The following is a 12828-nucleotide window of genomic DNA, read 5'->3' as shown; positions in this document are numbered from 1 at the left end:
GAGGGGTTAGTGGGGGGGAAGTAACCTTTTTTTGGTGGGAAGTATAGATCCCGTCATCTGTTCTCTCTTGTAAAAAGGTTGGAAAGGTGGGAACTATAGCACCCAGTGTCCTAGTATAACACCAATATTTTCAAACACTAGCTAGTTGCCCTGACTCCACTTGTGAATTTAATTTTATCGTTAAAAATTATATAGATCATATTATTTTTTAATAAAGCAGGTGAAAGCGCTCCTCAATGCAAGTTTCTTTTACTAAGGGAAGAATTCGGGAATTGAAAAATGAATGACTTCAACATAAACAAGGCATTTTTCTAAAACAAAATAAAAGCAATAGGTAAATACTGAAGTATTGAGTTAAGATTTTTAATTATCTGATCAGGAAATAATGAATAATACTAAATAAGTTGCTTTTACCAACTAAAAAAGATTTTTTAGACACACGGATTTTATATATTGAATTTCCGAATGTCGTGTGCAGTGAAGAACACTGGGATGATATCTTCCCACTTATAGACTTAATTTCAATCGACTCTACCAAGGTATAAACGAAAGATTCTGGGCATATTTTTACGTTTCACGCAACTGTAATATAGTCTAGTTTGCATAGCTAAAACTCAAATCTCCTTATTTAATTTTTTTTCGGCACTACACAAAAATCTAAAAAATAACGGTCGTTTTCGGTGGCAAAATCACGTCACCTGACTTTGACGTGTGTTTACCATGACATGTAATAATTCTCTGAAAAGTGTTTCCATGAAAAAAAGTTCTCTGAAATGTTAAGATTGCGTGGATAATTAATATTACACTGCATTAGGTTTAAGCATATAAAAATAAAACACGATTTACTTCAATCTGAGACGTGGGAAGTATAGCTCCCAGCGTTTTAATAAGGGATAAACACCCACTGGACGTGTCATGTGACGTCACGCAAAGCGCGCGCAAAATGGCGGCGTTTGAACTGCTTAAATTTTTTAAAAGTTTTAAATTTCATTTTTAAAAATATCTAGAGTATTTTGAAGCCCATTAATATTTTTTCTACGTTATAAAATAGTAAACTATTAATTTAAGATAAAAAAGAATAACATGAAAATATATTATATTCCCCATTGTCATATGGATAGCACAGTATTACAATATTATTTCCTACAGTAAGGAAACGCCTTTGATGTCGCGCGATGCCGCCGCCAGCGTAGGTACTTACGCTGCCACACGAAAATACGCTACGGTTGCAACAAATGGGAAATAAAACAATTATTGTGATTATTAATATAATGATGAAATCATTTATTCATATGTACATTCAAAATAATAATTGCCATTATTAAATCTGATGTAATTATTTGTTCATAAATATATAATTAAGATATTGCACTGCTAAATATTATTTACGTGGACACTTTATTTTTGGATGTTCTTAATTGTATATTATAACATTTAACTAAGTAATGCATTCGCATTGGGATGTACATTGTACAATCTGATTAGAAAATAATGAGGACAACATATACAATATACATAGCTTTGATTTTAATTCAACAGATACAATTAATACAATCTTTCTGAAATATTGTTTCCTTCTGGGATTTCAATGTAGATTTACATCCGCAAACGGAACAGTTTGTGCGCGCCATAATAGAATATGTAAGTACTCTAATTTAATTTATAATCTGTATTATGTTAATGTATTAAATTTAAATCTGAATTTTAAATATATGTATACCATAATATAATCGCCGCTCTGTTTATAAAATTGTTAAACATTTCACGGTCCCGCAGGACAGGCATTGCCTAGTGCGGGAACCAATGATTTTATTTCCTGTATTTTAACGTTTTTCTTTAAGAAACTGTATTAAGCACTATTTAATGTATGTATTATGACTGATGTATACGTGTCTTAAAGAATAAATAATTTTTTACTTTTTTACTTTTACTTTACTTTACCTATGTATAATAAAATGTTTACACAAAAAATACGACTGCGTCGTCCTTTCGCGTTATGTAAGGCAAACTAAGCGTGTTTGCCTTAGAGGGAGCGCGCACGAGCAACTTTGTTTCCGCAACTATTTCGTCTCCGCAACTATTTTGTCTCTCCCACCCATAGGCTAGTATGAAAGTGCGCCCACGTAGCGACGCAACTCCCCATACAATTACATTGACCTCTTACGCGACCCGCGTCGCCCGACCCCCCGCCAGTTCCCCTCCGTTTCTCTGCACAAGTACATTCGTTTCCGTCTGTGGTTTCCGTACTGTATAGATATTGTAATACTGAGTCTTTACTGTGTGGATAGTCTATGGATTTCGTATTTCGTCTATATTTCGTAAAACAATGGTCAAAATGTCAAGTGCTTAGGTCAAGTGTCATATGTGATAAGTGGTGTCATATAAATGTCATCGCAAAGATGAACTGATGAAGGATGAAGGAGTAGTAGGTAAATATGAGCAAATAGTAAAATGTTATCTATACGTTGTGCAAGTAAGAAGAGGCACCTATGGCATGTTGTGAGGAAAACGAGCACAACACCAGACAATAAGTCGGTGCTACCACCGAATCCTCAGAAAATATCTACTGATATGGTAGGACCCCCAGATCCTGTTTCTAACTTGAGAAGAATTGTTTTTAAACAACCAGCGAATGAAGGACAATTAGAGAAAAAATATAGAGAGCTTAGAGCTGAAGTTCAAGATTGGAATCAAGAATTTTGGACGCAACACAATTCGAGATTTTTTAAGGTAGAGACTTTACATAACCAATGTTATATGACTGTAATAATAAAAATAGCATATTCCATACATATTATGTCTGTGTCTTTATTAAATTTAATATAAATGGAATCTATTGAATATTCTTTGCTGCCTTTTTTATACTAAATCGACTCTAGATCATAGATGTATCAAAAACACACCAGTAGATAGGATTTCTATAGTTTTACGAAACTAGCTGGACTTATCCAGCCATATACAGGGGCAGACAGGTATCTTAAAAGCTTAGTTTCAATATTAAAATGAAATGTCTAAGCAAATTGAGAAATTCTTACTAAGAAAATGCAATTCTATTCAACAAAACATAACCTAATTTGTAAGGAATCTCACGAAATTTCTATTTTTTCAGGAAAGAGAAAATTACTTGAAGAATAACCTTCCAGAAGGAAAAAGTAGCTTAACAGCAGATGAAATGAGTGTATTTTACAAAGCATTTCTAGACAAGAATTGGAAAACTCACATAAACTATAACATTGAATGGTACAAGAAGAATATTACATTATTAGGTCTATCCATAAGAGTTAAACTTAGACGAATTTTTAGAATAAAAGATAAATAGTTACAAATGTTGTTTTATTTTATAACCTAGATGTCTCATAAATCGTTGTTTTATTTTATAACCTAGACGTCTCATAAATCATTGTTTATTTAAACTATTAAAACCTCCTTTTAAAACAAAGAAATAAAACTGACATTATCATGTCAATTTGCATGATAAATAAAACATCAAGCTAACAAAAATTAATGGTGCCTGCAAAGAGAGATGAAAATTAACATTAGTACCTATACAAAAACAGAACTAATATTAAGGTTTGGACAAAATAATGTATATTGCATTAAAATGGCTTTTGAGTTTGACAACACTTATGTGGGTGGCTATGTGCTGTTTGGACTTTTATTTGCAAACAGCATTGGTCAAGAATACAAGAGGTAAATTTATATTCTACTAACTTTCTGGCCATGGTTGATCATGCATGCTCACATTACCATGGAATTTCTGGGAATACCTTTAAAATAATATTCTCTCTTAGGCAGCCAGACTGAGTTACTTTCGCATTTATGATATTCGAAGTATTCCTAGAACATTAATTATTTTTACAATACCTAATTATTGTTTTTGCATGGGAACTAGTACTAACTACTACCTAAGTACTGAATCTATTGTTGTGTCCATTAACTTGATTACATTATAATGAAATTATTCAGATTATGTATTTGTTAAAAAAACTTTTGTGCTTTTCAGAACATAAGCAGTTCTATGTAGAAAATGAAAATATTACATCTCCAATAACTAAAATTGACCTGCTCAAGCAACATGAAAAAAAATCAACTCTTTACCATTATTTTATGTTCTTTGCTGGTGCAATTATTGTTTCATTGTATAACAAAAAGCACGATATATTATCGCTCATACGAAAGTTTTATGAATTAAATAGATTCCAGAATTATTACGGATTAGACCATAATAATTTGAAAAAATCCGCCATAAGCTTTAGTGTTGCCATTAAAAAATATTCTTTAAAAACATGGGAAAATATCAGACTGGTACTGACAAAGCTTACAGAAAAATATTTACAAATCAAGTTTGTGCCCAATTTAGAAAGACCAAATTTAGTCTTGTTGAAAAGATTTATAGAACTTAAAGAAGAGCGTAAGAATTTAGGAAAGTTATTATTAGCTTCAATACGAGAAAACAAAAATGTAAGAATGCGATTTCAGCTAGAGAATCTCGCTAAAAATCGATTAGCCCGATACATAGAACACACGCATAAACTAATTAAAGAAAATCGTTGCCGATACGTAAGTTTTCAACAACTTTATTTGGCAACGCAACAAGAGAATTTATTTCTTAAAACGCGTATTAAAAAACTTATAGACGAAAAGGAAAATGCAGAAAGAAATCTTATTTCCCTGATTAATGCAGTTTGTCAGTCGAAAAATAAAGAACTGAAAGCATTTTGCAGTAGTTATATCGTAGAAACGAAGAATAATTTATTGAATTCTGATGTAAAAAATGAAATACGAAAATTTTTAAATAAATCTAGACGGAACAGAACATTACCACTTGAAGGTCCTATAAAAAGGAATGTAATTGAGTCAGACACAAAGATTTGTGAAAAAATTGAAAATGAATATATTATCATATCAGAAGCTCCAAAACTAAGAGGCTTACCGGGCGAGTACGTGTGGACGGTAAAAGATAAAGATGGATTAATTGAGAAATTGTATGAGTGTAATATCCAAAACGATTGCGATAGCGGTGAAACTATACGAAGAATAAGACAATATTCTGTTTATTATGACAAACATTGTTTATTAGATTCAACAAGGTAAGATAGTAATACTTACTAACTTTCAGCCCGCAGCTTCGCGCGCGTTTTCAAAGATAAACTCGCATAGTTTCCTTCTTTTAAGATTTCCGGGATAGAAACTACGTAACTAACCTATATCTTTTTTAAGGTCTTATTCTTTCTCTGTACCATATTTGAAGGAAATCCATGCAGTACTTTTTGAGTTCAGCCCGGACATACATACAGATAAACAAACAAATTATAACAATTATTTTTTTGGCTTTGATATTAATTATAGATCACGCCCCAAGTATTGTTTGAAAAAAAAATCCAAGTTACACTCTACATATTTGTTAGTTTTCATAAAAATCGGTTCAGCAGTTTTTGTGTGAAGGAGTAACAGACAAAAACACTCCTTCGGGCTGAACTCAAAAAGTACTGCATGGATTTCCTTCAAATATGGTACAGAGAAAGAATAAGACCTTAAAAAGGATATAGGACCCTACTACACGAAAGTTTGTGTAGTAGGACAAACTTTCGTGTAGTAGGGTCCTATCCAAGATAGGAATTTTTATTTTCATAATGATTTCAGTTCGGCAAGTTTTATAAATCAAGCGAATGAGATGTGCAAGAGTTCAAATATAAAGCAAATTAATTATCCATTAACAAGGCAACGATTTCTAACCGAATCACAAGCTTTTCAAAAATTTCTCAAACACAATGAAAATATCGTGCAATGTCCTGTACGACGTGCTCAGGTAGTGCCATGTGGATAATGTTTTTCTTATTTTGTTAAACCTGTTATTTCTTAAATATAAATTTATTTTAATCCAATCACCTATTTTTATTTATTTTTAATCAAAATATTCCAAATAAAATTCGTGCTATGGCAATACGACTTAGCGCTGCACTTTGACTTTGATTGATAGTGTTTATGTTTGAGTCGTGTTTGAGGTTATATTTAAAAAAAAAACATAAAAAGTAATGCCAACAGTAATTGTTTCTATGTGTATCATAATTTATAGTTGAAATTCAATATATAAATACACTACTGTTACGTTCTAATGTGGATGTATTGTTATATATATAATTTATCACAAAAGGACAATATTTTTAAAAACGATGTGTAAAGTGACAGATGACAATTTAGATTTTTAAAATCTACCTTTCCAATCTTAGATTATACACCTATAGATGTAACCATGGCGTGGCCGCACTTGAAACAGAAATAGAATTTTGTGGTGTTGCCTAATAAGTTGGCAATTCCCACATATTAGGTAAAAAATATTATGAATCTTACTTGATCGCGAACAGACTTTATAAATACCTGTAAGTACTTCGCAAACTAAAAATTCTGAATTTGCATATTTTAAATGCTAGCTTCAATAATGTAACTCTTATGTCGTAGTCGTACGAAATACTTTAATAAAACCTCCGTAAGGTAGGTAAGGAGAATTGTATCACAATATACAGATATATACAGTAAGGAAAATTCGTTTTTGTTCGTGGTGTCCTCTCTATAATAATACCTCAATGATGGACATCTATCGACCGACACGACATAAAACACACACGACACGTTCAATGATGAAATAAAACCAGTCTATAACATAAACATGTTTATTATTTATTACTATATACATAATGAAATAAGTACAGCTTGGCAGGCTTGAGTGAGGTTTTAATTGTACTTATTTATTTTTATACAGTAATGAATCATCATCAAAATGAATGGAACAAATTTTTGAATATTTTGTTGGCAGCCAATTTTCTCGTCCAGTGGCATCCAGCCATTTCTCTTATCAATATTGGATGGAAACCTGAAAAAAGAAGATTTTATTCGCATGTTACGAAAGTTTATCTTTATTGAGTAATAAGTTAAATAAACTACAATAAAGCCCTTAAATAAATGTAACTAAAATTAAAATTTACGTACAGAAGAATTAATTTCCTCTCAATAAAAATATTATACTACTAGCTTTTACCCGCGACTTCATACGCGTGTTAATCCAGGTAATAAACTACTCATGTGCAAAATATCATTGAAATCCATCCAGACGTTATTGTGTGATTGAGTAACAAACAAACATCCAAACCATCGAATTTATAATATAAGTAGGATGAGTACCTACCATGATAAGCAAACCCAACAATCATAATCTTTAATTATAATCATAATCTTTATTTTCTCTTCACAAAACAAGACCTCGAATCGTATGTATGTACTAACAATAAAGAAATATGATTTATTTGGGTAAATTAAAGTAGCCATTATGGCAACCCTGAACTGTTCATCGTTAATCGTTATTTTATTTTAAGATAGTGAAAACACGTATCACAACTCAATATTCTTGGCATCACAGCACTGAATTCATCACAAAACATCATAATCGATGATCATATGGCGTTGTAATAACGAAAGAAATGATAATTTCGCCTACTTACGTGTGAAATGTTATTCCTTCAATTTTTCGCTCACTCCGGCTTTTACAACCCAAAACACTGCAACCCACCATCGCACGTACACTAAATATTCTGTATTATCCAATTTTTATACGCAATAAACACTGTAAATTCACACAATCACAGAAAAATCCAAAAGACGCCAAGTTTGTTTGTCACAACTCAGATCTTGCCAAACAATAAAACCGGCCATGTCGACAAAGACAAAAACTATATATTCTGTCCTGTTTCTTTGCATGGGTTTGACAATTAACGATCTCGCTCTTTCAAGGAAAGTCATTTTAGTGGTTACATCTATAGGTGTATAATCTAAGTTTCCAATATATATTACTATACTCTATGAATCTACCTTCATTGGCTAGAAATATCAGGATAAGTGTTGCAAGTTCCTAAAAAATTCACCGCTTCAAACTATTTTACTGACAAAATGTCTAATGAACTTCATGAACTCAACCTAGATAATATTTCTTGGAAATCTATAAAAAACGTTGGGCTCGACTTGGATTATGCTGTCGCTATACCAAAAGCAAATGCATCAGCAATTCTCCAAGAACTTGAGAACTCATTGGAATACTTTAAGGGCGATTTATCGAAAATAAAGTAAATAGGTTTTTATATTAAAGAATTGTTTATTATGTCACTATGTGTATTAATTATTTTTACAATATTTAGTTAATTGCAATAATTACAAAATGATGTTCGTTTCAGAGTGTTCGGTAAAATATATCCTTTACCTAGACAACAAGTCGCTTACGGGGATCCGGGTATAACTTATACTTATTCTAATCTTACCGTACCCGCTCTACCGTGGCCTGAACCTGTTCTAGCTTTAAGAAATTTTCTTTTCAAACTTAAAGGCATTAAATACAATTTTGTTTTAGTTAACAAGTAAGTTAGTTACATTTTATTTACATTTTGTTTTAAGTATAATATGTAGAATCATAGAGGTATGTATTATTATATTATTAGGTATCGAGACGGTAATGATCATATGGGAGAACACAGGGACAATGAACCCGAGCTTGATCCAAATATTCCTATAGCTTCAATGTCTTTTGGACAGGAGAGAATGTTTGTCCTAAAACATAAAGAAGCCAGAAAACCTGGACCGAACAGAAAAGAAATTGCCCCAGGTACGTATTTATTTTAAATCTTCATACTTATTTATAGTTACTGAGTCATCAATACTACGCAATTTATAAAACATATAACGAAGTAATCGTGCTTCGTACGTAACCGTTTGTTTCGCTTTATTATTGACGTCCTCCTCTTGAAATGGAGTTTCTATGACGGTACTCACTCGACGTCCGTACGTCTCACATCCTTCCAGAAATTGCAAGCAGTCTTTAATAGTATTATCTTTAACGACGATCAAGTGTTTCGCTAAATTCTCAAGGAACGATAAAAAACATCTCTTTGCGTAGAACCACGTGTCAGTGCCCAGACGCTTGTTGAACGGCTCAAGTGATTTGATTACTCTCGAGATACCGAACTCGTAATTCCCTTTAGCGCAATACAACGTACCTATAACCAGATTCACAATGCACAAGTGGTAAAATTTCTTTTCAGGGTCTTCAAATATCTGTTGCTCTTCTTCTTTCTCTATCTTTCGCATGATATCCTCAGCTTCTTCGTTCTGTGACGTCATTATATAAGATACACACAAATTAGCTAAAACAACAGCGCTTACATCTAAAATATTATCGTATTGCTTTTTCACGATGGGCTCGTAAAAACTGGCTGCCTCTTTGTATTTACTTTCTTGCATAAACAAGACGTGTGCAACGTTTAAACGCCACACATCTGACTCGTTACAGAATTCGACAGATTTGCGAAATATTTTTTCTACTTGACCATAATTTTCTTTATCCCAATATATTTTTGCTTGAGCCATAACCACTGGAATGTATCTTTCCAAGGCTTCTTCATACTCCACTACAGCTTTCTTAACTTGATCGTTATCGCCTTGTGAACGGCTCTCTTGGACAACTTTCGTTAGTTTTCTTAACTGCTCGGCATGCTTTGATGCGATATCTTCATATTTTTGAAATGCTTCCTCAGGCGAAGTTTGGCTTGTTATTATCGCATCCAAAAAATCATAAAGATATGGCGTGAGGTATTTGTATGTAAATTGAGCATTTTCTGCCAACACATCTGCAGCTAAATCGTAGTATTCAAATTTGCAGTACAGAAGGAGTAGGTTGGCAAAAGTTTCCGCTGGAAAAGGGTCTTGCTGTAGTAAGAAATGCAATTTTTCAAAACCATCGGTTGGTTTAATATCGATTGAGGTTAGTGCTATATTATGCAGAGTAACAGCATCGAGCTCATGCTCTTGTCTTGGTGGCATATCTGATAATGCTTCTCTAGCTGCTTCAATATTCTTCAGTTGATATTCTATAGCTGCTTTTAAATTAAATACTTCGATGAGGGCTGTTTCGTGTAAAGTTAATGAGTTTCCTACGGATTTAACTTCAGAATTTTCAGCTTGCATGCCAACAGATAGCTCGGGATGATCCCTTATTCCCCTTTCAATCACAAGCGTAATGTGTTTTAAAGCCTGTGGATATTCTTTTAGTTTAAAATAACATAATGCAACATTATAGTGAAGATGCGCATTGAATCCTAACACTGTTAAGCTTCTAGAAAATTTCTGTAGAGCCTCCTCATATTGGTTTTCCTTATACAGTAAGCATCCTAAATTTATGTCTTTATCAGAATCATCTTGCGAATAAGTATCCACCAAAGATTTTGCAGTAATCGTATCATCTTCTCCATATTTAATTGCGGACTGTAGTTTTGTGACATTTTTTTCGAGCTCTGGAGATGTTATTTGCAGAGTAACTTTATATGCTTCGTCAAACATTGAAGCCTCATAAAGCGCTTGAGCGAAATAGAGCTTATATTCGGGTACTTCTGGGTGCATAGCTGATAATTGTTCGTAGCAGTTCGCTGCATCTACAAATGATTGCAATCTGTAATAACAATATCCAAGTAAAGATAGCCCAGCTCTGTTCGGATTGAAATTCATAGCATCGTTCAAGACTTTTATTGCATCTTCGTATCTAGATTCCCTTATCTGTAAAATAAGAAACAAATAAGTTCAAATCATAATTTAAGCATACAAATTGAATGCTGTTCTGTGGCATAAATAAGGCCCTTCATAAAACTTATCAGATTATTTAAATACAATAGTAACAAGAGGACGTCGCGTCGGCCATGCAGTTAATGAGTGCCGTATAAATGATATCTAGGCATATGTCGTTCACGTGAAAAGCTTAAATTTATCGCAGTATATAATATTATGATATTGTTTTTGTATACAGGTGGTACAATTAATGTAGCATAAAATGAAAAATAACTTGCGTAATTTGCGATACATGTAGGTACTTACATACGCGAAGGCATTTTATTTCAGGATTATTTTATAGAGTTTTTTTTTCAAGTTTCTTTCGAGTTTTACAACTAAACGACTTCTAAGGTTTACGTCGTTATCATTGTAGGAATATAGATGTAAGTAACGATGTCCTCTGAATTTAGTTTTGATTTATGCACTATCTTATCTACATCGTTATAAATATACCTAATATCCTGTTTGGTCTTTTTTTCTTAAAGGCCTATCGATTAACAAGCTTCTATATGCAGAATCAGTTAAACCACAAAAAGAGAGCGACAAGTGGCTATTATTGTAACTAGCATATTTTATATTGCAGTTTGATAATTTGTTGTCACTCCACCAAAAAGCGAATTATCTTTTCGTAAATTGCGAAATATTTGTGGAGATTATTTACTTATCCATGTCGTTAATCTAATCGCTTGTCCCGTTATACAACGCCGTGGTTTGTTATTCGCAATATATCTGATATCGATTATACAATGTTACATGGGGAATGAAGTCCTTCCGCATGGGATGGGCAGTTGATCGATGAAGTCAAAACGGCGATATAACGGTGACCGACACAAGGTCAATTGATAGGGATCGTTTTTTAATGTTATTATAACAATTTGTATAGATTAATATTTTATAAAGTTTTCACTTATAATGTATTTTGTGGTGTATAGAATACAACTTCATTATTTTTAATATTTGTAAATGTTTTAGTTAATAAAATAGTAAAACCTATGATAGATCTTTTTAGGAATGATAGGTTAAAGGTACAAGTCCGAGACGGGCCGCAGACCGCAAACTGCAACAGCAAACTGCAAGCGACAACACTTGTTTCTATGAACATCTATGAATCGCTGCGCGTTGCGTCTGCAGGCAGCAGTGTCGCCGCGCTTACAATCAATTTCATAGATGTTCATAGAAACAAGTGGTGTCGCTTGCAGTTTGCTGTTGCAGTTTGCAGTCTGCGGCCCATCTCGGACTTGTACCTTAAAGAAGTAACCGAATTCATAAAAATAGCATAGACCAAATAAAAGCTATCTACTATCATTGAGTCTATTATTTACTATTTCCCACATAGATATTTTCAGGAATATTTCAGAACAATTTTTCACACACGGCACGATCTGATCCCATACTAAGCTTTCGCTTGTGTTATGGAAACCAGATGACTGATCATGACATACATATAATATAATTTTAAATAAATACTTATATAGATAATTAACACCCAGACACAGAGCAAACATCCATGTTCATTACACAAATATTTGCCCCGGGTGGGAATCGAACCCACGACCTCTGACTTGGAAGGCGGGGCCACTATCAACCAAGCCAACCGTCAGATTTTTAAGAACATGCAAGATTTCTACAAAGCCTTAGAGATTTTTATTCTTACCATGTTATATATAGTTTTTGTATATTGTCCATCTGATATTTGAAGATAATCCATATTTCAATCGTATCTTATTTTCGAAGTAATTGTAACGATTTTTAGTTTGTTTTTGTTTCCATGGTAACGTACTTGTTGCCTTCTGCGAGTTAACTCTATTGTCTGTGTTTTCCGCAAAAAAAAAACTTATAACTGTTCGTTTTTAATAATTATGTTTAATGTTTACTTTCAGTCACAATAAAACTGGAACATGGAAGTGTTTTGTTCATGAATCCGCCTACTAATGACATCTGGTACCACAGTTTACCCAAGAGAAAGAAAATGTTGGGAATAAGAATAAATTTAACCTTTCGAAAGATTCATAATAAAGCCTAAAAATATTAGAATACAGTACTATTTTTTTTATAACTCCGCGGTCCGCCTCGTCTTCCCCTGCTAGGTCTTGTCTTCAGCTTACAGGCTTACAGCCTATAGAACTCAGGAATTTTTGAAATCAATACCTACCTACTATTTTTGAGAGTAGCATGTTCAATTAAAAG

General features: G+C 32.9%; 4 protein-coding genes and 1 long non-coding RNA gene across 5 annotated transcripts; 3 read left to right on the top strand and 2 right to left on the bottom strand.

The window, feature by feature from the left end:
* Nucleotides 1–2375: 2375 nt before the first annotated feature.
* Nucleotides 2376–3322, top strand: LOC123691182 (COA8 family protein CG14806, mitochondrial). Its single transcript, XM_045635464.1, has 2 exons — nt 2376–2730; nt 3110–3322. The coding sequence occupies exons 1-2, from the start codon at nt 2452–2454 to the stop codon at nt 3317–3319; spliced, it is 489 nt and encodes a 162-aa protein (XP_045491420.1). The 5' UTR covers nt 2376–2451; the 3' UTR covers nt 3320–3322.
* A 237-nt stretch (nt 3323–3559) lies between these two features.
* On the top strand, nt 3560–5834 carry LOC123691382. Its single transcript, XM_045635733.1, has 3 exons — nt 3560–3690; nt 4004–5090; nt 5644–5834. Exons 1-3 carry the CDS (start codon nt 3585–3587, stop codon nt 5825–5827), a joined length of 1377 nt encoding a protein of 458 aa, XP_045491689.1. The 5' UTR covers nt 3560–3584; the 3' UTR covers nt 5828–5834.
* A 155-nt stretch (nt 5835–5989) lies between these two features.
* On the top strand, nt 5990–12675 carry LOC123691383 (DNA oxidative demethylase ALKBH2-like). Its single transcript, XM_045635735.1, has 5 exons — nt 5990–6209; nt 7857–8114; nt 8223–8402; nt 8484–8647; nt 12522–12675. Exons 2-5 carry the CDS (start codon nt 7942–7944, stop codon nt 12662–12664), a joined length of 660 nt encoding a protein of 219 aa, XP_045491691.1. The 5' UTR covers nt 5990–6209; nt 7857–7941; the 3' UTR covers nt 12665–12675.
* On the bottom strand, nt 6658–7825 carry LOC123691384. The gene is made up of 2 exons (XR_006751395.1): nt 7497–7825; nt 6658–6871 (listed from the first exon to the last, which is right to left on the bottom strand). It is a non-coding gene; the product is annotated as an uncharacterized LOC123691384 (long non-coding RNA).
* On the bottom strand, nt 8637–12349 carry LOC123691470 (tetratricopeptide repeat protein 30A). The gene is made up of 2 exons (XM_045635880.1): nt 12296–12349; nt 8637–10590 (listed from the first exon to the last, which is right to left on the bottom strand). Exons 1-2 carry the CDS (start codon nt 12347–12349, stop codon nt 8656–8658), a joined length of 1989 nt encoding a protein of 662 aa, XP_045491836.1. The 3' UTR covers nt 8637–8655.
* Nucleotides 12676–12828: the final 153 nt, after the last annotated feature.

The sequence above is a fragment of the Colias croceus genome, chromosome 4 (genome assembly GCF_905220415.1).
Source record: "Colias croceus chromosome 4, ilColCroc2.1".
Taxonomy (NCBI): Eukaryota; Metazoa; Arthropoda; class Insecta; order Lepidoptera; family Pieridae; genus Colias; species Colias croceus.
Note: the sequence above shows the minus strand (reverse complement) of the source record. Positions and strands in the feature narration are given on the sequence as shown.

Coding starts and splice junctions, on each gene's coding strand:
- LOC123691182 (XM_045635464.1), top strand. CDS start 2,452: ATGTTATCTATACGTTGTGCAAGTAAGAAGAGGCACCTATGGCATGTT. Junction 2,731..3,109: donor ACAATTCGAGATTTTTTAAG/GTAGAGACTTTA, acceptor CTATTTTTTCAG/GAAAGAGAAAATTACTTGAA.
- LOC123691470 (XM_045635880.1), bottom strand. CDS start 12,349: ATGGATTATCTTCAAATATCAGATGGACAATATACAAAAACTATATAT. Junction 10,591..12,295: donor CAAAAACTATATATAACATG/GTAAGAATAAAA, acceptor CTTATTTTACAG/ATAAGGGAATCTAGATACGA.
- LOC123691382 (XM_045635733.1), top strand. CDS start 3,585: ATGTATATTGCATTAAAATGGCTTTTGAGTTTGACAACACTTATGTGG. Junction 3,691..4,003: donor ATTGGTCAAGAATACAAGAG/GTAAATTTATAT, acceptor TGTGCTTTTCAG/AACATAAGCAGTTCTATGTA. Junction 5,091..5,643: donor TGTTTATTAGATTCAACAAG/GTAAGATAGTAA, acceptor TAATGATTTCAG/TTCGGCAAGTTTTATAAATC.
- LOC123691383 (XM_045635735.1), top strand. CDS start 7,942: ATGTCTAATGAACTTCATGAACTCAACCTAGATAATATTTCTTGGAAA. Junction 8,403..8,483: donor AATTTTGTTTTAGTTAACAA/GTAAGTTAGTTA, acceptor TTATATTATTAG/GTATCGAGACGGTAATGATC. Junction 8,648..12,521: donor CAGAAAAGAAATTGCCCCAG/GTACGTATTTAT, acceptor GTTTACTTTCAG/TCACAATAAAACTGGAACAT.